Source organism: Acomys minous (genome assembly GCF_964271855.1).
Source record: "Acomys minous genome assembly, chromosome: 8".
NCBI lineage: Eukaryota > Metazoa > Chordata > Mammalia > Rodentia > Muridae > Acomys > Acomys minous.
Genome location: NC_140489.1, coordinates 58084087 through 58109224, shown reverse-complemented (window position 1 = coordinate 58109224; position 25138 = coordinate 58084087). Strand labels below are relative to the sequence as shown.

At 37.1% G+C, this 25138-nt stretch overlaps 1 protein-coding gene across 6 annotated transcripts in view; it reads left to right on the top strand.

The window, feature by feature from the left end:
- Window positions 1-25138, top strand: part of MIPOL1 (mirror-image polydactyly 1) — a 264768-nt gene that overhangs the window by 11149 nt on the left and 228481 nt on the right. The window contains exon 2 of one of the 6 annotated variants that reach the window (XM_084791653.1): window positions 3633-3764. The exons of 4 other annotated variants lie outside the window; for them this stretch is intronic. In XM_084791653.1, coding sequence (XP_084647779.1) covers window positions 3754-3764 — 11 coding nt within the window. In that variant the 5' untranslated portion in view covers window positions 3633-3753. Of the gene's footprint in view, window positions 1-3632; window positions 3765-7131; window positions 7281-25138 lie in introns of those variants that run through there. One more of the 6 variants, XM_084791652.1, reaches the window with a different exon arrangement.

Here is a 25138-nt window from a genome sequence, read left to right as displayed (position 1 = left end):
TTAACCGAGCTAATTTTATTAAGTTTAATTTGCTGGCCTGTCCAATCTTTTGACAATGAGACATAATGTCATTGCTGTCAGCAAAGTTCATGCTCAAGAAAAGAACAGAATAATTAGAAAGAAAGAAAGAAAATAGAAAAGCAACAAAACAACAAAAAAAAAATACAAAGCAATTCCCATCATTTCAAGTTTTACAGTTTCCTATTGACCCCGTTCATAATTATCCTTGGCCACATGTAGCCTGTGAGGTTAGGTTCAGAATACCTGGAAATGTTCTTCTTTTGGAAGTTAGGTACAGCCAAATGTTCATCATTGTTTGATAGGTGCTGGCTGCTTCTGTTGGTTGTATATCTTTGCTTATAAGAGAAAAAGTTGCTAATACTTCTGGTCTTGGAGACTTTACTAATTTGTGAAATCTTTACTTGTATTTTTTATTCCCTAAAACAGGAAAAAGAAGTGACTTAAAAAATGACACCACCAGTATCTAAATACTCATTTTATGGTTATATATAGGAATTTTTAAAAAAATATGTTTTAGGAAGTGAATTAGTAAAAATAATTTTGTTCAGTTAACCCAGAATGTGCTGGTTTATTTAAAATTTCTTATATAAGACAAGCTGAAAGTCTCTTTGACTACACTTCGAGTGTGATCTAGAAAACTTGCAAGGCATATGTCTTAGTTTGCTCTTATTACTGTGACAGCTATAACAAGTATACAGAATGTATATCCATATATATACATATTTACACATATGTATATATGTATGACTATATATTGTTTATCAATACTTTCTCAGTAGCTACTACTGATATTAATGTACTTACAAATTCATAAATTTTTATATTTCAAATTTGCTATACAAATCATTTCATATACTACTAGACAAATGAATAGTAATGAATCCAAATTGACAACATAAAGATAGTACACTTAAATTCTGTTTTAAATTTTTACATGAACATGAAAATTAAAATATTATAGGAGAAAATATGTTACTATTACTACTGTTAACTTTAGTCTTCATGCTGGTAACTGATTTTAATCTGCTTTTATTGAATTATATGTATATAGTTTTGTACCATGATTAAAAAAATCATTGAGTTTACAGGAGCCCTGTGCAAGTTCAAGCCAGTTTAAATCTGGGTGTGGAGAGGAGAGGAAGACTTGAAGTCCTACCAACAACAGAGGCGCTGCTGAGGGTTGACAGCTGCTGAGAGCCGGAGAGTCAGTGTGCCTGAGAGTGTTGTCCCAGGCACGTTGACCATTTCCAGGAGATGGCCATACAACTAGACTGGGTGGATGAAAAAAATATGAGAGAGAGAGAGAGAGAGAGAGAGAGAGAGAGAGAGAGAGAGAGAGACAGAGTCTATGTGGGGTGGGTATGGAAGAAGTGATTGGCTCTGTGAAGAGGTAAATATGATCAGAAGACATTGTGCAAAATTCTCAAAGAACCAATTAGTTCAAAGAAAAAATTGAATTTGCCTTGAATTTTAGTTTCATTACTGATTAAAAGTTTGACATTGTTTGAAAGTGTTTGAACAGATGGGGAATATTCTGTGATCTTAGTTGTGTACTGAATATGGTAAGTAGAAGACAAGTGTAGCAAAGTGAATGGGTGGTTACTAGAAGTGGGCCAGGAATGCGGGAGGAGATAAGGCTTAAGTATGCAAAATTTCAGTAAGGTTAAGAGATCTATCTTACAACCTAGTGTCTCTAGTCAATAACAGTTCATTTTCTTGAAGATGCTCAGAGTAGATTAAAGTTAGGGAGTAAGTTATGCATTTGCTAGCTCTATGTTTTTTGGTAGTGGCTATGTGCTTTAGAGAAAAAATAATTATGGTTGTTAAAATATTTTTAAATGTCCATGTTCCTTTAAGGAAAAGTTATTTAACCTTTAAATCTGCTATAATATTAAAAACATCTCACCTGAGTTAAAATTTTTCTAAGAAGACAACAAACACACAGTAGGATGGGGTGTTATACTGCTAATAGGAATATGAATTCTAGCCATTACTATGGAAGTCAGTATGGAGGTTCATAAAATATAGAATTACCATATTATTCTCTGGAATCTAAGTCAGCATACCACAGAGGTACTAGCACACTGACGTTTATTCAGGCTCTGTAGCACTAGGTGTTAATCAACAAATTAATGGGTAAAGAGAATGTGGTGTGCACGCACTGGAGTTTAATGCAGCCAAATCATTTGAAGGAGAGTGAATGAAAATGGAGTAAAATAAGCCTGACTTAAACAAATAGTTCTCATTTTTCTCTTATAGATGAAACTTGTATGTATGTATGTATGAATGTATGTATGTATGTATGATAATGTTGTGTGACATTATTCCTGTGGAAGTGGAAACAAATGTAAACAGACAGGGAACTGACCATAGACCAAGCCAGTGAGTTGTATTGGGGTTACTTGTAGGAACATAGTGAGGAGTTATATACAGGAGCAGAAACGACTCAAGGCAGTGTCATCACCAAAGCCAACCCAAGCATGATGAGAGCTCAGAAAAACTGGAAACCTGAGGCACACTGCACAGCCTGCAGGCAGCTCCACAGCTTGCATAGGTCATTGGCTGAGTCTCCTCCTGACAGACAGTTGATTCAACATCTAACTGCATAAGTATACTTGAAGAGGGTGGGCCCTAGAGTGTCTGGTCAATCTCAAGGATCTCGGGAGGCTATTAAGTTGATTTCTTCTTGAGCTTAATGGCCTTCCCTGGGGACTGGCCTTTAAATAGCCTGTTGTTACACCTTCCCTTAGAACATCTTGTTTCACTTCTGCTTACCATACTGTGTCTTAATGAACTTCCCTCTGAGATGGAAAGGAATTCATAAAATAATGTTTTTAGATTTATTTTATTTTATGTACATAGTGTTTTGCATGCATGTATGCATATGCCCCACATGCATTCCAGACACCTGCAGAGACCAGAAGAAGGCGGTCAGATCCCTTGGAACTGGAGTTCAGGTGGTTATGAGTCACCATGTAACCATGTGGGTTCTGGGAATCAAACCTACGTCCTCTGTAAGAGCCTCAAGTCCTCTAATTTCCGAGCTATCACTCCTGCCCAAAGACCTAACCTTGGAGGAAATTGCTACCTACAAATATGAAAATAGAAGGGTCTAGAAGAAATAGATCACTTATATTTCTTACTACTTGAAAAAGATTTCTGAAAACTTTTACTATTGTTACTCTTGTTTGTGTTAGTGGTGGTGGTGTTGTGTGTGGGTTCATGTTAGTGCAGTGCCTCTGGAGGCCGGGGACGCTGGGTCACTCAGGAGCTGGAATTACAGGCACTTGTGTCTTGCCCAGTGTGGGTGCTGGAAGTGAAAGGAAGAGCCTCTGGGAGAGAAGTGTACTCTTAACTGCCAAGCCGCCTCTCCATATACCTGCAAGACATTTTTCAAAACATGTTTCTTTGTTGTGTAGTTCCACTCTACGTTGCTGAACCAGCAGTTTTTAGGGATCACAGTCATGGATTTCAACACTGTGAAATAGTTGACTGAAAAGTGATATGCATTATTTTCTGAATTTTAATTGAGTAAAATGACTTGTGTGGTAGATATTATTAAGTATTTAAAAATTCTACTTAATAAAGGGTGACATAAAACATATTTCTAGTTTTTTCAAGGATCAGGATTAGAGAATGTTGCCCTTGATGACTGCTGTCTGCTCCCGTTCATCTCGAGACCTTCATGATTTGCCTGCATCTGACTCTCACACCACTGACATTTCATGATCTATGACCATTATGTATGTCGTCTTTTCTTTTATATGTCTCAGTAAAGTCATATTATTCCTGCAAGAGCATTTGTTTTGTTGTAATGACAAGGATACTTACAAACGATGAAGAACATGTAAATAGCCAAGATTTATTATTTGTTCTATTATTGAGGAAACAGTATTTAATGTTCCACCATTTGTAGATATTTTGCATATTGTAAAGATACTTGTTATCATCTTATTGTCCTTTTCAAATGTATAGTTATTATAGATAACTGCATATTTATTGAATTTTATCTGATACTGTGATTCTCTGCACGCAGTTCCTCCATCCCTTGGTTTTCTTCTTCCATGTCAGTGCAATAAATACACTTCTTTTTAAATATCAAGTGTAATGTAGGAAGACTACACGTTGGCCACAGTCTGTTATTTTCCAATATTGTTGTTTTTTTACCACTATTTTGTAAATGATTTTTGCATTAGTGTTAGAGATTCTCTTCTAATTCAAGTTTCATATACTATTATAGTCACCATCAAGTTTTGTTGTCCTTGTAAAGATTTTGCTGTTGGTGTGTAGCCTAGAAACTTCCAGATAAGGGGCTGTAGAAATGGCTCTGTTATTAAGAGCATGTACTCTTGCTAAAGACTTGAGTTCAGTTCCCAGCACCTACATTAGGTGGCTCACAACTGCCAACCACTCCAGCTCCAGGAGATCTGACGCTCTCTTCTGGCCTCTGCAAGCACTGTACTCATGTGTACCCTCCCCCCATTTTAATTTAAAATTAAATATTTTTAGAAATAAATTGTTTTTAGATAAGATGGAAATAACTCAAAATTAGTTGAAGTAATTTTTATAATATACTTCTTCCCAGGGATATTTCCACTTCTGATTAATTTATTTGAAGGATGTACAATTATTCAAGTTTTCTGTATCTACTGAGTGATTTTTTTGTATATTACTTTTCCTAAAGATTTATCTATTGTATGTAAAATTTCAAATACATTATCATAAATGTGTTAATATTTTTATCAATCTTCATATTGTTTTGCTTGTGACTCTTCTTTTTGACCATTTTCCTTATCTCAGTTCATTAGTGTCTTCAAAAGAATCAAAATTTGACTTTATTAATCTTCTTACTGGTATATTAATTTATTAATTTTTTAAAAGAGAGATTCTCATTATTTTCATTCCAGCTGGTTTGGAACTCACTATGTAGACCAGGCTGGTCTTTAACTAGAACACCCGCCTCTGCTTCCCAAATCCTTAAATAAATAATGTATGTATTTCTTATTAATTAACTTCTGACAATTATTTTTCTATTCTCTTTGGTTTTTTTGCTTGGTTTTTATAGTTTCTCATTGTAGATATTTAATTTGTTAATTTTCTTTCTATCTACCTATCTATCTATCTATCTATCTATCTATCTATCTACATACATATAGATATAAGTTAGCTTCCAGTTAATACTTTAGTTATATTTTACAAATACTCATTTGTGGAATCTCTTTTTCCAAAACATGTGCTGTGAATTTTGGAATAAAGTCCTGTGAACTGTAAAAGAAATAAAAATTAATGAAAGCACCTCTGTAGTTAGGGCACAGTGGGTGTACCCCCTAAAGTATCCCCTGGTGTTATCCTTGCTACGCAGATCCTTCTAGTACCCATATTGTTTACTAAGTTTTGATTTGTTACCTAGTACTGTAGTTAGTCCAGTAGCAAGAAAGTTGTATAAATGGAGTTTTAAGTGCATAGGTTTCTTTTTTCTTTTTCTTTTTTTCTTATGCTGGCTACTTTTGCTTAACTTCATGTTTAAAAATCATTTATTACATGAATCAATAGTTAAGTCCTTTTTATGGATGAATGCTATGTCATATGCATATGTGATACATATTAGTCATTCACGTACTAAAGAACACCAGAGTTTCAATTTTTTTACTAAGTATTTTTATGGTGATCTAAATTTCTCATTTCTATGGTACATCCTCAGTAATGGACTTATTATGTCATATGCTAATTATGTTCTGTGCTTTCAAAGGAACCACCAAACCATTTGCAGACTGGCTGTTCTATTTTATGTTCCTACAATCAGTGCATGGAAATTCTAGATGTTCACCCCTTTCTTACCACTTGATATTATTTTTATTTTAATCTTTAAAATTGACATTGATTTTTGTCCATTTGTAGCCATGTATGTGTGAAGAACACTATTATTAAGCTGTATCCTCAGCCCACTTGTGTTTCCATGAGTGCATTGAATATAGTACTGTATCCCTTTATGGCTTTAATTAGCTACTTTCCAAAGATTAAACAGGTTGAACTTCTTTGCTTTAGTTTATTTGTCATAATTATATCCTTTTTGGCAAATTGCTTAAGTGCTTTTTTTCCCCCAAATTGTTCGACTTAACAGTTCTGTATACTTATTCTGGATTTAAATCCTTTGTCAGATATTTAAGTTACAATTGTTTGTTCTTATAATGTTTCTCTTAATTATATTACTAGTTCATGGACAAAAGAAAAGTTTTAAACTTTAGTATGTCCTGCTTATTTCTGTTTTTAAGTCATGATTTTGATGTCATTTCTATGTCTGATTTGTTGGTAAGGTTTTCTTTTTCCTATTTTCTTCTAAAACTTTTTAACGAATTTATTTTAATATAGCTCTGTAATACAGTAATGCATTTTTAGAATTTTTATTTTTATTTTATGTATATGATTGATCTACATGTATGATCATGTGCATGCCTGGCGTCTGTTGATATAAAGAAAGATCATTGGATTTCCTGCAATTGGAGTTATAGGATGCTTATTAATTACCTGGTGAGTGCTTGAAACTGAACGTGGTTCAGCAAGAGCAATGAGTGCTCTTAACCACTAAGCCGTTGCTCTAACTTATTAAACATTTATTTTCTCTTTTATTGAAAATGGAGTATTCTCCCACATAATATACCTTGCTTCTGCTTTCCCCTCCCTCTCCTCCTCTCAGTTTCCCCCCACCTCCCCTTTCATCTGGATCCACTGCCTTGCTGTCTCTCTTTAGAAAAGAACAGGCTTCTGAGAGATAACAAAACATAATGAAATAAGATGTAATGAGATAAAACAAAAACTATGTCATCAAAGTTGAACAAGACAAACCAACAGAAGGAAAAATGGGCAAGAGAAGCCAGAGACCCACAGTCCCCATGCTCAGAAATCCCATAAAAAAAAAATAAATTGGAAACCATAACGTATACACAGAGACCCTGGTGCGGACCTGTGGAGGCCTGTGCGTGCTGCCTCAGTCTGTGAGTTCCTGGGTGCTTCGCTCATGTTGATGTAGAGGTCCTTGTTTTCCCATGTCCTCCATCTCATTTGGCTCTTACATTTTTTCATCGCCTCTTCCCCAGGTTCCCTTAGTTTTGAGAAGAGGGATTTGATGGAGACATCTCATTTAGGGTCCAGTGTTCCAAGGTCTCTCCCTTTACATAATGTCTGGCTGTGGGCCTTTGTATTTGTTCCCATCTGCTGTAAGAGGACGCTTCTCTGATGATGACTCAGCAAGGCAAGGGTCTGTAAGTATAGTAGAGTAACACTAGGAGTCATTTTATCACTACGTTTTTGTTTGTTTGTTTTTAGACCAGTACCATTTGGTTTTACCCTAGGTCTCTGGGCTATCTAATTTCTGGTTCTTGATCCCCAAGTAGTGTTGGGTTCCATCTTGTGGAGTGTACCTTAAGTCAATTTATATTTTGATTGGTTGCTCCCAGCAGTTTTGTGCCACAATTGCTTTAGCGTATTTTGAAGGCAGTATAGAATTATAGACCAAAAAAAAAAAAAAAGGAAGAATTATAGACCAAAGAGCTTGTGGCTCCTTTGGTGTTTATGTTTTGTTGTTGTTGTTGTTTTGTTTTTTAAGTAGCCACAGGCTACCTTCCTGCACAAAAGACAATAGGACAGGAGTCGGGCATGGGGATAGGGTGAAAGCTCTATGTAGGCTCCAGCTAGACTTCTCCATTTCAATGAGTTGTGTAGGTGTTGTCTTCAGAAATGGGAGCTTGCTGTCAGTTTGTTGAGAGCAACCTATTTTCTTGGCAACAGGCTGCATTGTTTGGGCATTCACATGGGACCCCTTTGGCCAACAACAGACTTAGATGTAACCCAGTCCCAGGACTAGAGGCTTTGTTAGGTGTCAAGAGTGTCCTTTGTCTCCTCCATTATATGCTGATTTCATTTGGATCGCCAGGAGGCAGAGGCAGGCAGATTGCTGTGAGTTCAAGGCTAGCCTGGTCCACAAAGCTAGTCCAGGATAGCCAAGGCTACACAGAGAAACTCTGTCTCGAAAAACAAAAACAAAAACAAAAACAAAAAATCACCAAAAAACCCCACCAAAAACAAACAAACAAACAAACAAAAAACCCAACAAAAAACAAAAACACAAAAAAATCTTATTTCTATATTTTAGAAAGTTTTTGCTGTATTAGATTCCCATCCTACCCCTCAGATGCTCCTTAATTTTGGCTATTTCTTCCTGTATTCCCTCCTTCAAGCCCCTTCCTTTTCCTACTTAATCCTCCCATTCCTGTTGTTCCCATCTATCCAATTACCCTTTCTTAATGAGATCTATCTGTACCCTCTAGTCTCCTACTCTATAATTACTCTCTGTGATTATCACTAATTCAACTGCTAATATCCACTTTAAGTGAATATATAGCATGTTTGTCTTTCAGGGTCAGAAATAACTCACTCAAGATGATTTTTTTTCTAGTTCAATCCATTTGCATGCAAATTTCCTCGTATCATTTTTTAACTGCTGAGTAGTATTCCATTTTGTAAATGTGCCACATTCTCTTTATCCATTTTTTTATTGAGGGACATTTAGATTGTTTCTAATTTTTGTCTATTATGAATAGAACAGCAATGAAAACGGTTAAGCAAATACCTTTGTAGTAGTATGAAGCATTCTTTGGGTATAAGCTGAAGAGTATCGTATAGCTGAATATTGAAGGAGAATAAATTACCATTTTCCGGAGGAATTGCCATAATGATTTCCATAGTGGCTGTACAAATTTGTACTCCCATCAGCAATGAATGAATGTTGTCCTGTTAGTGGTTATTTTAAAATTATATTGCAGTTTTTCTGTTAACTTGCCTAGTACCCAGATAATTGAGACTGGACTATAATATTTGTTTAACAAGCTGTATGGCACAGTAACTGAGAAGTATTAATTTTTTTTAACTCTCTAAACTAATCTGGGCATCTCCTAGCCAAAATCCACGAGATACTCGAATTTTATGACTTTCTTTGCTCCAGCTGCTTGCATGATGTCTCCTGGGTCTTTTCTCTTGGTTGAATCCCCAGTTCCTTTCTCTCTCTCCCCCTCCCCTGGCTGGCAGGAAGTCCAACTCTATTCTCTCCTCTCCTTAGTGATTGGCTATAAGCTTTATTGACACATCAGGGAACAACTGGGGAGCAATGTTTACATGCCATTGAGACAGGAGATTCTCAGAACAAGGATTACAACCAGTATTGGAGGGTACAGAAATCAGCATTTGAATCTTTATGCAATGTACAGTAACATTATGACTATATTGCTTTTACTCCTAATCCTCTCCAGCATGATCTGTGACTTCTTTTATTGATTTTTAGCCATTCTGACAGGTGTAATCTCAAAGTAAATTTTTGGTTTGCATTTCTCTGGTGGCTAAGGATGTTGAACATTTCTTTTAAGTGTTTTTCGGCCATTTGAGTTTTCATTTTTGAGAATTCCCTGCTTAGATTTGTACCCCATTTTAAGTGGATTACTTGTTTTCTTAAAATCTCGTTTTTAAAGTTCTTTATATATTTTGGATACTAGCCCTGTACAGTTGTATAGTTGGCAAAACCTTTTTCCATTTTGTAGACTTCTACTTTGTCTGGATAACAGGGTCCTTTGCCATGCAGAAGCTTGTTGGCTTCATGAGGTTCCATGTATTAACTGTTGATCTTACTGCTTGTGCTAATGATGTTCTGTTCACATCACTTTTTCTTCTGTCAGGTTCAGTGTATCTGGTTTTATGTTGAGGTTTTTGATCCATTTGTAGTTAAGTTTTATGCAAAGCGATAACCATGGATCTGTTTGGATTCTTCTGCGTGCAGACATCTAGTTTGCCCAGCACCATTTGTTAAAGATTCTTTCCTTTTCCAGTGTTCATTTTCTGGCTTCTTTATACAAATATCTATAGGTTTTTGGATTTATTCCTGGTTCTTCAATTCGATTCTATTGATAAACATGTCTGTTTTTGTGACAAGACCATATTGTTTTCATTACAATAGTTTTGAAATACAACTTGAAATCACAGATGGTAATAACCCCAGTAGTTATTTTATTATTTAGGATTGTTGTAGCTATCCTGAATTTTTTTATGTTTCCCTCTGAAGCTGAAAATTGTCTTTTCAAGACTTGTGAAGAATTGTGTTGAAATTTTGATGAGGATTGCATTGACTCTGTAGATTGCTTTCAGTAGAATGGCAATTTTTACTATGTTAATCCATTGTACCAATCCATAAGCATGAGAGATTTTTCTGTCTTCTGAGAACTTCTTTAACTTTTTTCTTTTAAAATTTTTATTCATAAAAGTCTTTTACTTGTTTGGCTTTGGTTAGAGTTACTTTAATGTATGTTATATTCTTTGAGGCTACTGTAAAAGGCCTCAAATTGTTTCCCTGAGTTCTTTCTTAGTCCATTTCCATTTTCATATACAAGGGCTGCTGATTTTTGTGAGTTAATTTTTGTCCAGCTACTTTGCTGAAACTGCTTCTCAGCTTTAGGAGTTCCTTGGTGGAATTTATAGGGTAGCTTATGTATACTATCATATCATCTGCAAATAAAGATCCTTAGACTTCTTCCTTTTCAATTTGTATCCTCTTGAGCTCCTTCAGTTATCTTACTGCTCGCACTAGAACTTCAAGAACTATAGGAGAAAGTGGACAAACTTGTTTTATTCCTGATTTTAGTGGAATTGCTTTGAGTTCCTCTTCATTTATGTTTATGTTGACTACAGGCTTGCTACAACGTGCTTATTATGTTTAAGTATGTCCCTTGTATCCCTGATCTCTCCAGGACTTTTATCATGAAAGGACGTTAGATTTTTTTTAAAGGCCTTTTCTGCATCTTATGAGATGATCATGTGGAGTTTGCCTTTCAGTTTGTTTATATGGTGGATTACATTTTTCAATTTAAGTATGCTGAACTCTCCCTGGATCTCTGGGAGGAAGCCTATTTCATTATAGTGGATAATCTTTTAATGTGTTCTTGGATTCAGTTTGCACATATTTTGTTGAAAATTTTTGAATCCATGTCCATAAGGGAAATTGGTCTGTAATTTTCTTTCTTTTTTTGGTCTTTATGTGGTTTGGGTATATGCTTAATTGTGTCCTGATAAAATTAATTTGGCATTGCTCATCCTGTTCTATATTGTGGAACAATTTGAGGAGTATTTATATTAACACTTCATTGAATGTCTGGTAGAATTCTACACTAGAACCATCTGGCCTTGCTCTTTTTTTGAGTAGGAGACTTTTAAGGACTGCTTCTGTTTCACAAGAGTTATATATTGGCCTATTTAGATTGTTTGTCTGATCTTGATTTAACTTTAATAAGCGGTATGTATTAAGAGAAGTATCTATTTCTTTTATTTGGTAGAGTATAGGTTTTTAATGTATGTTCTTATGATTCTCAGGATTTCTTTGTGTGTGTGTGTCTGTTATGTTCCCTGTTTTTATGTGTAGTTTCGTTATTTTGGATGTTCTCTCTGCCTTTTAGTTAATTTGGGTAAACATTTTTTTCCAGTCTTACTGATTTTTCAGAAAGAACCAATTCTTTTTTCATTGAGTCTTTGCATTTTTCCTATTTGTTGATTTCAACCCTAAGTTTGATTATTTTTTTTTTGCATTCTACATCTATTTTTATTCTAGAGCTTTTTAGTGTGCTGTTAGGTTAGTAGTATGAACTCTCCATTTTTTTAATGTAGGCACTTAGTGCTATGAACTTGCCTCTTAGAAGTCATTATATTGTGGCATATAGGTTTGGATATATTGTGTACTCATTTTCATCCACTTCTAGAAAGTCTTTAGGTTTTCTTAAGATTTGTCTTGATCTTTTTTTTTTTCTTTTGGTTTGGTGGTTTGTTCAGTTCTCATGTGTTTCTAAGCTTTCTGTTATTTTGTTGTTATTGATATCCAGGTTGGTGGATTTCCATGGTGGTCAGATAGGATGCAAGGTATTATTTTCATTTTCTTGTATCTATTGAAACCTGTTTTGTGTCCAAGTATGTAGTCAGCTTTGGAGAAAGTTTCATGAGGTGCTGAGAAAAAGACATATTCTTTTGTATTAGGTGAAATGTTCTTTAAAATCTGTTAGGTCCATTTGGTTTATAATGTCTGTTAGCTCTAGCATTTCTTTGTTTTTTGTGTAGCTGACATATCCATTGGTGAGAATGGATATTGAAGTCTCCTAATATCAGTGTGTGAGGGTCAATATGTGAATTAAGCTGTAGTAGTGCTTTGTTTTTGTTTTTTCAAACTTTAGTGCCTTTGTGTTTGGGGCATAGAATTGTCCTCTTGATGGGTCTTTCCTTTGATGAGTATGTAGTGTCCTTCCTTATCTCTTCTGATTAGTTTTGGTTTGAAGTCTATTTTGTTAGATATTAAAATGGATGCACCAGATTGCTTCTTAGGTCTGTTTGCTTGGAATTTCATTTTCTATCCTTTTACCTTAAGGTAATGTCTATCCTTGAGGGTAAGTGTGGTGCTTGAATGCAGCAGAAGGATGGATACATTTCCATCCATTCTGTTAGTCCATGTCTTTTTATTGGAGGAATATTGAACATTGATGTTGAAAAGTGTCAATAACCACTGATGGTTGATTCCTTTTATGTTATTATTATTGTTGCTGCTGCTGCTGCTGTGCGTGCACATGCGCGCGCGTGCACACACACACACACACACACACATACACACACACACACACACACACACATTTCCACTCTTAATTTTAGTGGTCTGGGATTATTTATTCCTTGTGTTTTCTTAGATATAGATAACCTTGTAAGGTTGAAATTTTCCTTCTAGCACCTTATGTAGGGCTGGGTTTGTAGATAGATATTGTTTAAATTTAGTTTTGCCATGCAATGTCTTATTTTATTCATCTATGGTGATGGAAAATGAAAAGCTTTTTTTTTTCAAGATATATTAGTCTGGACTGGCATCTGTGGTCTTTTAGTGTCTGCAGCACTCCTATTGAGGTCCTTCTGGCTTTTAGTGTCTCTACTGATGAGTCAAGTGTAATTCTAATAGTTCTGCCATTTTTATGTATATGTTACTTGTTCTTTTTCCTTTGCAGCTCTTAATGTTCTTTCATTATTATGTTTATGTCAGTATGTTTACTGTTTTGATTATTATGTGCTGAGGAGACTTTCTTTTTTGGTCTAGTTTATTTGGTGTTCTATATGATTTTTTGTACTTTGATAGGCATCTCCTTCTTTAGGTTAAGGAAATTATTTTTCTAAGAGTCTTTAAAAAATACTTTCTGTGCCTTTCACCTGGGATTCTTACTCCAGCTTTATTCCTATTATTCTTAGATTTGGCTTCATCATAGTGCTCAGATTTCCTATAAGTTTTTGTTCCTGGAGACTTTTTATTGTTGTTTCATTTGGGATTTAACTTTTCTTTGACCTATGTATCAATTTCTTGCACCTGTCTTCAATGTCTGACATTCTCTCTTCCCTTTCTTTTATTCAGTTGGTGAAGTTTGCCTCTGGGTTCCTGTTTGAGTTTCTAAATCTTTCATTTCCAGATTTTTTTTTCAGTTTGAGCTTCCTTTATTGATTCTATTTCTACTTAAATGTCTTTAACAATTTTATTTATCTTCTTCCACCTTTTGTTGTATTTTCTTAGATTTCTTTAAGGAATTTAATTTCCTCTTTAAGGACCTCTATTGTATTCATAAAGGCTTTTAAAGGATTTTTCTTCTGCTTCAACTATGTTGAAGTATTCAGAGCCTTCTGTGGTAGAGTTGCTGGGCTCTTGTGGAGACACAATTTCCTCGTTGTTATTGATGGTATCTTTATGCTGGTATCTAGGCATCTGGGATTGAGAAGATTGTAATTCTAGGAGCTGCTATCTGGTCTTATCTTTGTTGAGTGGGTGCTTTGTTCCTTGGTTTCTGTTTCCTCTCTGGTGTGGTGGCTATGTGTTGCCTAGTAGGAAATTCTTCTGGGGTCCTAATTAGGTGTAGTTACTGGAAGTTCCAGGTAAAATATGTTTCTCGGTATTGGGAGCTGACGCTTAGGGATGGGAACAGACTGGAAAGGCTGGAGAGGATTCACAGGAGGAGGAAATCAGGGTGTTCCACTAGGATCTGCTTGGTTCATGCCCTGGGAATGCGGGCAGAAAGTGAGGAGCAGCCACAGAAAATGGTCTACTAGAGAGCTGGGGATGAGAGTGGAGAAATGCATCATCATTGTGTTACGATTGGGCTGTTAATCTTGTCATTTCATCCATATTAACTGGTTCATTTGCATGCTGCTGCTGCTGAGGAGTCTGTTCTTTGTACAGTGTTAGAGAAAGGCCTTTCAAGAAGCTTACAAGTCTTTCCCAGGGATGAGCCCGCCAATTGGTTATCCATTGCTAAGTGGTCAGTCCTGAAAGTATATATATAGAAATAATACTAAAGCTCTGAAATACATACATACATACATACATACATACATACATACATACATACATACATTCATACTTATTGGGAACAAGGGGGTACATATGGGTACTGAGGGGAGGAATGAGAAGGCAAAAATAATGTAATTATTTTAATATAAAACATTAAAATGTGTATTGTTCCATCGGTTTAGTTGGGTATCTTTTTTACTCATGATGGCTTCCATTTTCTGAACTGCCAATTCACTGGATGTTGGGAAGAGAACACTGTCAACTGTCTCATTTGCAGTACAAGTACATATTCTTTCATGATGAAATTCTATCTGATACCATTTGGATTTGGTTAAATAATTTAAATTTATCTCAGAGTTTCCTCATATGCTTTTTGATTCTTGAGGCAGATGTTTGTATTGGTTACTTGGGACCTTGATATAATTTAAGTATAGTATGTTTACCCAGATGTTAAGTATAGCTTGTTAGGTGTATTTCTTTTTTAAATTATGTTTAGTTTGTGTACTTTTTTTCTAAATTCCAAAAGTGAATCAATGGATTATATATAGCTGTTATACTATATAATATCCCTCTTAGAGACCACATTAAAAACTAGGTTAGTACATTTAAAGGCCTAATCTGCCAAAGTCCATAGTTCTGAGAAAAATCTCTAAATGTGCTAATCTTGATTGTTGGTTTCTATAGTTCTGCTTCTGCCTAACTGTTCTTGTTACCTGAGGTGTACCAACCCAGGATGTGGTTTTTGTGCTTAAAAGCTCACCCTGCATCATCTGGGTATATTCCAAGGAGTGGAATAGCTGGGTCTTGAGGAAGCCCTATTCCCATTTTTCTGAGAAAGCGCCAGATAGATTTCCAAGGTGGTTGTACTAGTTTGCATTCCCACCAGCAATGAAGGAGTGTTCTTCTTTCTCCACATCCTCGCCAGCATGTGGTGTCAGTTGAGTTATTGATCTTAGCCATTCTGATGGGTGTAAGATGGAATCTCAGTGTTGTTTTGATTTGCACTTCCCTGATGACTAAGGAGGTCAAGCATTTTTTTAAGTGTTTCTCAGCCATTTGATATTCCTCTGTTGAGAATTCTCTGATTAGCTCTGCGCCCCATTTCTCTATTGGGTTATTTGGTTTGGTGGTGTTTAATTTCTTGAGTTCTTTATATATTTTGGATATTAGACCTTTGTCAGATGAAGGGTTGGTGAAGATCTTTTCCCAGTCTGTAGGCTGTTGCTTTGCTGATGGACAGGACATTCTCCACTGTTAAGTGGAGAAGGAGATCTGACTTTCACACTAACTCTGGTGCCCCATATTTGACCATGTTCCTTGGATGGAGATGCCTGGTGGCACTCAGAGGAAGGATAATAGGTCACCAAGGAGAGACTAGATACCCTATGAGCAAATACAGGGGGAGGAGGTCCCCCTCAGACACAGACATAGGGGAGGGGAGTAGGGGGGAAGCGGGAGGGAGGGAGTAATGGGAGGATACAAGGGATGGGCTAACAACTGAGATGTAATATGAATAAATTAATAAAAAATGGAAAAAAGAAAAAAATAAGCTCACCCTGAGAATGCTTAGGGCTACAGGGGGATTCTGACACCCAGTATAGTCACCGGTCAGCTAATAGACTTTCTATACATTTAAACCTGTTTCCAAGTTTCTTCTCTGGTGGTTAACAGAAGGATGGCAGACAGTTCTTTAGAAGTTCACTTAAAGGATAGTACATTAGACTGCCTCTTTAGCTATATTTTTTATTAATTTTATTTCGATTCCCTAACAAAGACTACTTTTGAATTCTGTAGAATTAAGTGTAGCAGCAGACAGTTGGTGTTACTGTGTTACTGCTAAAAAGATCACTTTTTTTCTCTCAAATGAACAAAACAAACAAATTAAAAACTCTCATAGTTTACTTATTATATAAAAGGACTAATTTGCTCTCTGGGATATACAAGACATGAAAGCAAATAGGAATGCTAGCATGGCCAACATTCACTGGTTAATGGAGTCTCCAAGAGTACTCTCTGCCTGATGTTCAGTGAACTGGGCATTTAGACAGATGAGACCATCCATGAGTAAAGAAGATACCCAACTAAACTGATGAAACAGTGTACATTTTTAATGTCCTAAATTAAGATATTATTTTCTCTTCTCTGTCCTCTAGTACCTCACATGTACCCCTTGCTCCCAATAACAAATATGGCCTGCAGATCACCAGTTAGGCCAGACACATCTCACTGGTCCTCCTGCCTCAACCTCCCCAGCTCTGGGATTACAATCTTCTGCTGCCACAGTGTAGGAACTTCTTGTGGGTTCTGGAAATTGAACTTAGGTCCTCATGATTTCAGGAAAGCACTTTGCCACCTGCATGATACTTGCTTTTTGTTCCAGTAGCAACTCAAAAATTTAAAAATAAAGTATTCTTTTATTATTACTTACATCCTAATTGTATCCATCTCCCTCATCTCCTCCCGGTCTCACCCTCCCCTCCACTTTCCCCCTCCCCCTCCCCTAGTCCTCAGAAAGGGAGAGTCCTCCTCCCCTACCTTCTGTCACCAGCCTATCAAGTCTCATCAGGATGGCTTACATCCTCTTCCTCTGTGGCCTGTCAAAGCTACTCTTCTAAGAGGAAGTGATCAAAGAGTCCATGTCAGAGACAGCCCTTGCTTCCCTTACTAAGGGACCCACATGGAGACTGAGCTGCCTGTCAGCTACATCTGGGCAGGGGGTCTCCATTCATGGTCCTTGATTGGTGATCCACAAGGCCACTCTATCTCCCCTGCTCTCTGCCCCAAAATTTGGCTGTGAGTCTCAGCATCTGCTTCAATCCCCGCTGGGAGGAGTCTTTCAGAGGACATCTATGATAGGCTCTCCTCTTATCCTGTTCCGTCTTTTAACAGCTTCCAGAGTCGATTCTGTTTGCCCTTCTGAATGAGAATTAAGCATCTTCCCTAGGGTCCTCCTTGTTACTTAGCTGCTTTAGGTCTGTGGATTGTAGTGTGGTTATCCTGTATTATGTGGCTAATGTCTGTTTATAGGTGAGTATACTCTGAGTCTGGGTTACCTCACTCCACTTTATCTTTTCCAGATCCACCCATTTGCCTGCAATTTCCAGAAAACAGGTTTGTAAAGATGTGAAATAATTACAAGGCATGTAGTTAGGTCTAAATAGTAAATAATTGAAGTGGTAGTTCATACAGTGTTCAATAGGTGTCAGTGTTTCCCATGAAAAATTATTTTTATTTTTAATTTGTTCACTTTACATCCCAGTTGTAGCCCCCTCCTTCATCTCCTCCCTGTCCCACCTTCCCTCCCTCTTCCTCCTTACCCCTCCCCTAGTCCTCAGAAATGGCGAGCCCTCTTCCCCTACCGTCTCACTCCAGCCTATCAAAACTCATCTGGACTGCCTGCATCCTTTTCCTCTGTGGCCTGGCAAAGTTGCCCTGCCAGGGGAAGTGATCAATGAGTGCGCAGCAGAGTCCATGTTAGAGGCAGCCCATACTCCTCATATTCTGTGTCCTCTCCACACATTGTCTTTGGTTGATGCATCAGTCTCTGGTGGTTCCATTGGGCCCAGAATTGTTGGCACTGTTGGTCTTCTTGTGGAGTTCCTGTCCCCTTCAGGTCCTTCTATCCGTCAACTCTTCCATAAGTCTTGCTGTGCTTTGTCCTAAAGTTTGGCTGTGAGTTGACTCCATTGCTGGTGGGAATGCAAATTTGTACAACCACTTTGGAAATCAATCTGGTGCTTTTTCAGGAAATTGGGAATAATGATAACCTCAAGACCTATCCACAACACTCCTGAGTATACACTCAAAAGATGCACCACCACACAACAAGGACATTTGCTCAACTATATTCATAGTAGCTTTATTTGTAATAGCCAGAATCTGGAAACAACCCTGATGTCCCTCAACCAAAGAATGGGTAAAGATGTTGTAGTACATTTATACAATGGAATACTACTCAGCTATTAAAAACAAGAGAATTTTGAAATTGGAACTAGAAAAGATTGTCCTGAGCGAGGTAACCCAGACTGAGAAAGACATGCATGGTGTATACTCATATGTGAATATTAGCCATATAATACAGGCTAACCACACTACAATCTACAGACCTAAAGAAGCTAAGTAACAAGGAGTACCCTAGGGAGGATGCTTAATTCTTATTCAGAAGGGACAAAGAGAACAGACATCAGAAGTGCTTGAAGAGAGGGAACAAGATGGGAGCCTACCACAGAAGTCCTCTGAAAAACTCTGCCCAACAGGGGATAATAGCAGATGCTGAGACTCCCATGAAAATTTAAAATATGAACTTTGCTTCATTGATTGTGTATGCCTTTGGCACACGATTTGGAAACTTGTCTGTCTGTCTCTCTTTCACTGTATGTATATCTATGTTATAGTTAGAAGACTATTCATTTATTCCAGGTAAAGTCCAATTCTCATTTTCATGTATGTATCAGAAAATAGCATAAAAACAATTTTAAGTTCAGTGACATTAGCAACCATCTACTTCCAAAATTTTTCATTATCTCAAACAGAAACTTTGTGCCCATTTATAATAATTCCTCAATTATCTCTTCTCCAAGTCCTTACTAACATCCACTCTACAAACTTTTTAAACAATATATTGCCTTTAGAGTTTATCAAATAAAGAGTCACAATATATTTGGCTTTTTGTGTGATTTTACATTCCAACCAGCAACAAATAAGTTTTTATTTTCTCCCCATCCTTGAAAATGCTTGTTTTTTTCTAGCTTCTTTTTTTTTAAGTCAGTCATCATTCATGTTTGAGTAATATCTCGTAGTTTGATTTGGCTTTCCTTAATAGCTGGTAGTGTGGACAACTTTTTAATGTACTTTCCATCTGACCAAAAATGTATTTTCACCATGAAAATATTTGTTCAAATCTTTTATATTAGTATTTTGTTGTTGAATGTTATAGTGGTGTATTTAGAGAATTCCAAGTTATTTTTAGCAAAATATTTCTGTTTTTTTCTTTTTGGTTTTGTTTTGTTTTTGTATAGCCTTGGCTGCCCTAGAACTAGCTTTGTAGACCAAGCTGGCCCCAAACTCACAGAGACTTGCCTGCCTCTGCCTCCCGAGTGCTGGGATTAAAGGTGTGGGCCCACCACTGCCTGGCCTATTCCTGGCTTTTGATCATTGATGTTTGTTCATTTATTTTTTGCTTACCTGGTGTTTTCATAGGCATTTCCGTGAATGCCAGAGACTCTTACAGTCTTTGAGGACTGTGTCTGTGATGGAGTACTCTTTTAGATTTTAGCTAGGAAAGCTTTTGGCTTGGTTATCAGACTTCAGTGAAAGTCCAAGAACTTCTGTCTGGCTGAACATGCTTTTTGCCTGGAATGTGTAGTGTTCTAAAACCCCTGTCTACTTTTTGGGTTCCACATGTGTTGACTTGCCACTGTCTCCTCCATGGTCTACCATACATCTCCACTTACAACTCTTTGCTTTGACCCTGTTGATCTATCAGAACTTTGTATTTTATAGAAACAGAGCTTATGCTTTTCCCACCTGAATTCTTAGTTGGACAAAATAGAAAGGGTTGCTTTGCATCCGTACTCTTGAGAGCAGGTTAGCATAGATTTGCACAATAGTTTACACCTCAGGTAAATAGTTACTTCATGAGCTTTGCTACTGTGCACAGAAAGACCATGGGAGAAGATTCAGTAGGAAATGCCATAAAACTTTCTGATCCTTTTTTTTTTCATACATTTCTGTCATAGTCTTCCTCCTCACTCCTCCCACATAGTCCCCACAGCCTTACCCACTGAACAACATGCTTTCTTGCCCAACCTCTCTCAAGGAAAATACTATCCCCCCCAAGTACTAAACGAAAACAAAGGTGTGTGTGTGTGTGCGTGCGCGCGCGTGCTTGCGTGCGCGCATGCATGCACACATATACACATACAAACAAGAATAAAACCAATAACAACCATAAAAATATCCACCATGAGTCTATTTATTGTTGGGTAACTACTCCTGGGCATGGGGCTTGCCCTGAATTGTAGTTGATATACCCAGGGACATGCCAGTACAGAAAATGATTTGCCCTTGCCCAGCAGCTATAAACGCAAACTAGGGTGAGGCCTTTGCCCACACCCCTTCTCAGTGCTAGAAAGTTTGTCCGGTTTGAATTTGTACAAGCTTTGTATATGCTGTCGTAGTTTCTGTGAGTTTATACGTGAATCATTCTTTTAGTGTTTGGAAGATACTATTTCTTTGGAGTTCTTGGAGTCATCTACTACTTTTGGAAGCTGGTATTCCAGACAATACTATGTTAGTTCTTCATAGAGTCCTCTTGGCTGTATTACCTCATGATAGATGACAGCACAATGTCAGGAACACATGCAGCAATGAGTGATTGGTGTGAAATGGGAAGCCAAAAAGAGTTGGGGGGAGTCAGGCTTGTTCTTTCAATAATTCATGCCAGAAAATAAGCATTCTTTTTCAAAGTAGATCGTTAATGACCTTAAAACCTCCCATTGGGCCCTGCCTCTTGAAGATCCACTGCCTCTTGGTGACATGGATGATAGGTACAATTTCTGACTAGGCCGAAGACAAGCTTGCTTTCTTAAAATGTTAAAAAGTGATGTATTTTCATTTACTTTAGGCAGATTTTGAATCTCTGCTGCTATCTTTTTTGAGAATCTGCTGAAGTATAGTCTTTGGTTTCTTCCCAAAGGCCCCTTTGTTCATTCATGTGTCAACAGTAAGGATACTTATAAAAGTCCTGGAATAGAGAGGTCGTGATGGTATATAGCCTCCAGGGTCAAGAGGCATTGCCTAAGAGATGATCTTTTTAAAACTCTGTTGATTACTTTGTCTTTGGCTCTATTCAAATTCATACTCCTTTATTCTGTCTTAAAATAGGCTTAGTGATATTCTTTGATAGAAGTTGGAGCACTTCTAAAACCCAGATAATTCTACCAGTCTTTGATCATTCTGTTAAGGCAGAGTCAGTAAGGAACACTAAATTAGTTTTTAAAGATGATTCATGTCCCTAGTATTTTGGACTTAAATCTTTTACAGATCTCACCAGGCCTCAATTTATAGTTAGAATTTTAGCTAGCTTCTACCTTATTTGGGTGATACACTATGTATCCCATATGCCATTATGTGCCCTCATCCATGGTACTCTTTGGAGATGGTGGAATCTCAAGGGACTTTTGCTCTCTATGAAGGCACACTTTTGAAGATCAAAAACTCAAGTGACAGCACATGCTGGCGAGGATGTGGAGAAAGGGGAACACTCCTTCATTGCTGGTGGGAATGCAAACTTGTACAACCTCTTTGGAAATCTATCTGGCACTATCTCAGAAACTGGGAATAGGGCTTCCTCAAGACCCAGCTATTCCACTCCTGGAATATACCCAGAAGATGCTTCACCACACAACAAGGACTTATGCTTAACCATGTTCATAGCAACCTTATTCATAATAGCCAGAACCTAGAAACAACCCAAATGTCCCTCTGTCGAAGAATGGATAAAGAAACTGTGGTACATTTACAGTATGGAATACTACTCAGTTATATAAAAAAAAAAAACCAAGGAAATCCCCAAATTTGTGGACAAATGAATGGAACTAGAAATGATCATACTGAGTGAGTTAACACAGAAGCAGAAAGACTTACATGGTATATACTCACTTATAACTGGACACTAGCCCAAGAGGCATGTCACATGATAGTCTTCACTTACCAGGAGATTGGGATAGTTGTGAGGACATCCTATTGGGACTCAGGGTGAGAGAAGTATGGGAGAATGGGGACACAGAAGGATCCAGAGGGTCCTAGAAACCTACAAGAAGAATATCATGATGGGCACATCTGGGCCCAGGGGTTCTGCTCAAACTATTGCACTAACCAAGGACAATACTACATCGAACCCCTTCTCAGATCTAGCCAATGGACAAGACATTCTCCACAGTTGAGTGGAGAGTGGGGACTGACTTGGACGTGAACTCTGGTGCCCCATATTTAACTACCTCCCCCTGGTGAGGAAGCCTGGTGGCAGTCAGAGAAAGGATAAGCAGGCTACCAAGATGAGACTTGATAGCCTACGACCATATAGTGGGAGAGGAAGTCCCCATTGGTCACAGACATAGGGGAGGGGAATAGGGTGAAAGTGGTAGGGAGGGAGGAACGGGAGGATGCAAGGGATGGCATAACAATTTAAATGTAATCTGAATAAATTAATTAAATTTTAAAAAGTGATGCAAAGAGCACTTGGCATTTAAGTAGAGCATCACATCATAGCTAAAGAGCTTCTCCCTAGGAGATGTCATAAGCCAGACAATAAAAGCTATTCTGATGAAATTCAGGAAGAAATGAGGAACAAGTTTTGGAAAGTAGAGTAATGTCCATCCTTGTCATCAGAAATAATGAGCTAGAGTGCTTGCCTAATGTCTGTGAAGCCCTGGTCTTGATTCTCAGCACCACAAACAAACAAAGCACGAAATCAGTTTAGTGGAATTGTCTTCAGACTTTATGGAATGGAGAAGTACGAGCAATGAGCTGGAATGTCTGCTGGGAGAAGCACCGCAACAGGAAAGCATTGAAGTGATTGTATCACTGAGAGAAGGAAGGGACTCAAAGATGGAACTCATAAAAGAGAATCCTTCTGAAAGCATGTATACCATTGATTGTTATCAGGGAACTGGGGTGACTTTTTGTGGGTTTTCAGTCTCCTTGATTAAGAAAAAAGGATTTAAAAATGATTCCAGAAGGAAGCTCCAGGACGATTTTCTTAGACGTTGAGAGAGAAACCACGGGCTGGCAAGCTGTAAATCTTGGCAGCTAGGAGGAGGCATATGGAGAAGCGGATGATAGAGTTATACCTTTTGAGTTAAAGGTCAAGAAAACAGCCTGCTTAGGTACTGGAGGTTGGTAAGTAGCTACATGGGGGTAGAGCATCTTTGGAGAAGGAGTGGAATATCTAGAGGTTCAGTGACCTGTATCAGAAGAGATAAAAAGGGGAAAAGGAAAGGTTATGCATTTAATAGGTTAAAATTCAGGCTTATCAATAAAGATGTGTGAGAAACTGTTCCAAAGAAGGGGCCCTTGTAGTCTCTGAATAAGGAGTTAAAAGAGAATACAGCTAGGTTCAGGACCTGACCTATGGCAGCTTCTCATTTCTCCCAGGGAAAAGAATTTGGCATAGTTCTTTCATCTCTGCTGTAAAGAATTATGCTAATAAACTCTGTATATTATATTATATTATATTATATTATATTATATTATATTATATGTAATAGTATATATATATATGTTTATAAATGTATTAGGTATATTTACAATTATTAACTTTTTGGTGACAGGGCCCTACCTGTAGCCTGTAGTACAGTAGAATGTATTGACCTTAAACACATGTCAGTTGTTCATCAGCCTCCTGAATGAGTCACCACACTTAATTTTTAATAACATCACAGTAAGTTATGTAGGATTTACTTAATTTTGTTGCTCAGATTTGTTGCTGGTTTTTATATAATCTTAATAGCTATTAATTGATGAAAGAGATTGAAATTTTGAAGTAGAATTGTATAGTTTCTATCAGTATTTCTATTTATGATTCTAAAAATAATTAACTTTATTAGTTAAAAATTTGCTGCACATAATTAAGAAATATGACTGTTCTATGAAAAGGAACCATCTACCATGACAATGTCCTTTAAAATAAAATATGGAATATTTTGGGTTCATAAAGTTATGAGTTCAACAGATAGAAAGCTTGATGACTTGGCACTATAAGTAATTAAGGTGCCTCTTCAAGGTGGTAGTATATGGCCTCTGAGTAGCTTAAAGAATGCGGTGGTTTGAATAAGAATGGTCCCCATAGGCTTATATATTTGAATGCTTAGACATTAGAAAATAACACTATTTGAGAAGGATCAGGAGGTGTGGCCTGTGGCCTTGTTGGAGGAAGGATGTCAGTAGAGGTAGGCTTTGAGGTTTAAAAAGTTCACACCAGGCCCAGTCTCTACTCGCTTTTGAGTTAGGAAATAGCTCTTAGCTACTTCTGAAGCACCACACCTGCCTGCCACCATGCTTCCCACCTTGATAATAGTGGAGTAAGACTATGAAACTGTGAGTGTGCCTCCAATTAAATACTTTCCTTTACAAGAGATGCCAAAGTCATGATATGTCTTCACAGCAATAGAACAGTGACTAAGACAGTCAAGAAGATGCTTGCTAAAGGTGGCAGAGTGTATCTACCTTATTTCTCACATGTACTAGACTATTGTTAATAACTTACATATTTCTTAATTGTTAAATCAAAGGTAGGGAGCAATTCGTTTCTTAATTGTTAAATCTAAGGTAGGGAGCAGTTCTAAGATGTTTAAGTAAAATACATAATTCAAACAGAAACATTTTCTTTTAGCTCCTGCTTGCTAAAATGACATTTGTAGGCATTTCTTTCAATGACATGTTGTGAAATCCTATGGGTAGGTGTGTGTATAGTAGATTCTGTGTGTATATATTGCTTATTAGATATCCTAATATAAAAGGAAATACTCAAATGGCAGAAGAGAATGTTCATTGTTGCTTCTGAAAAAAAAATTGTTCAGTGAGTTTTTCTAGAAAGGGAAGTCTATGTATCCTTGTTTTCAAACACACTGTTTGTTATGGGAGATTGCACACTTAGCCAGAAATAGAGAACATTGTTGTTCCCATCTTTAACGTTCATCCTTTATGGCCATGTTAACTATACTT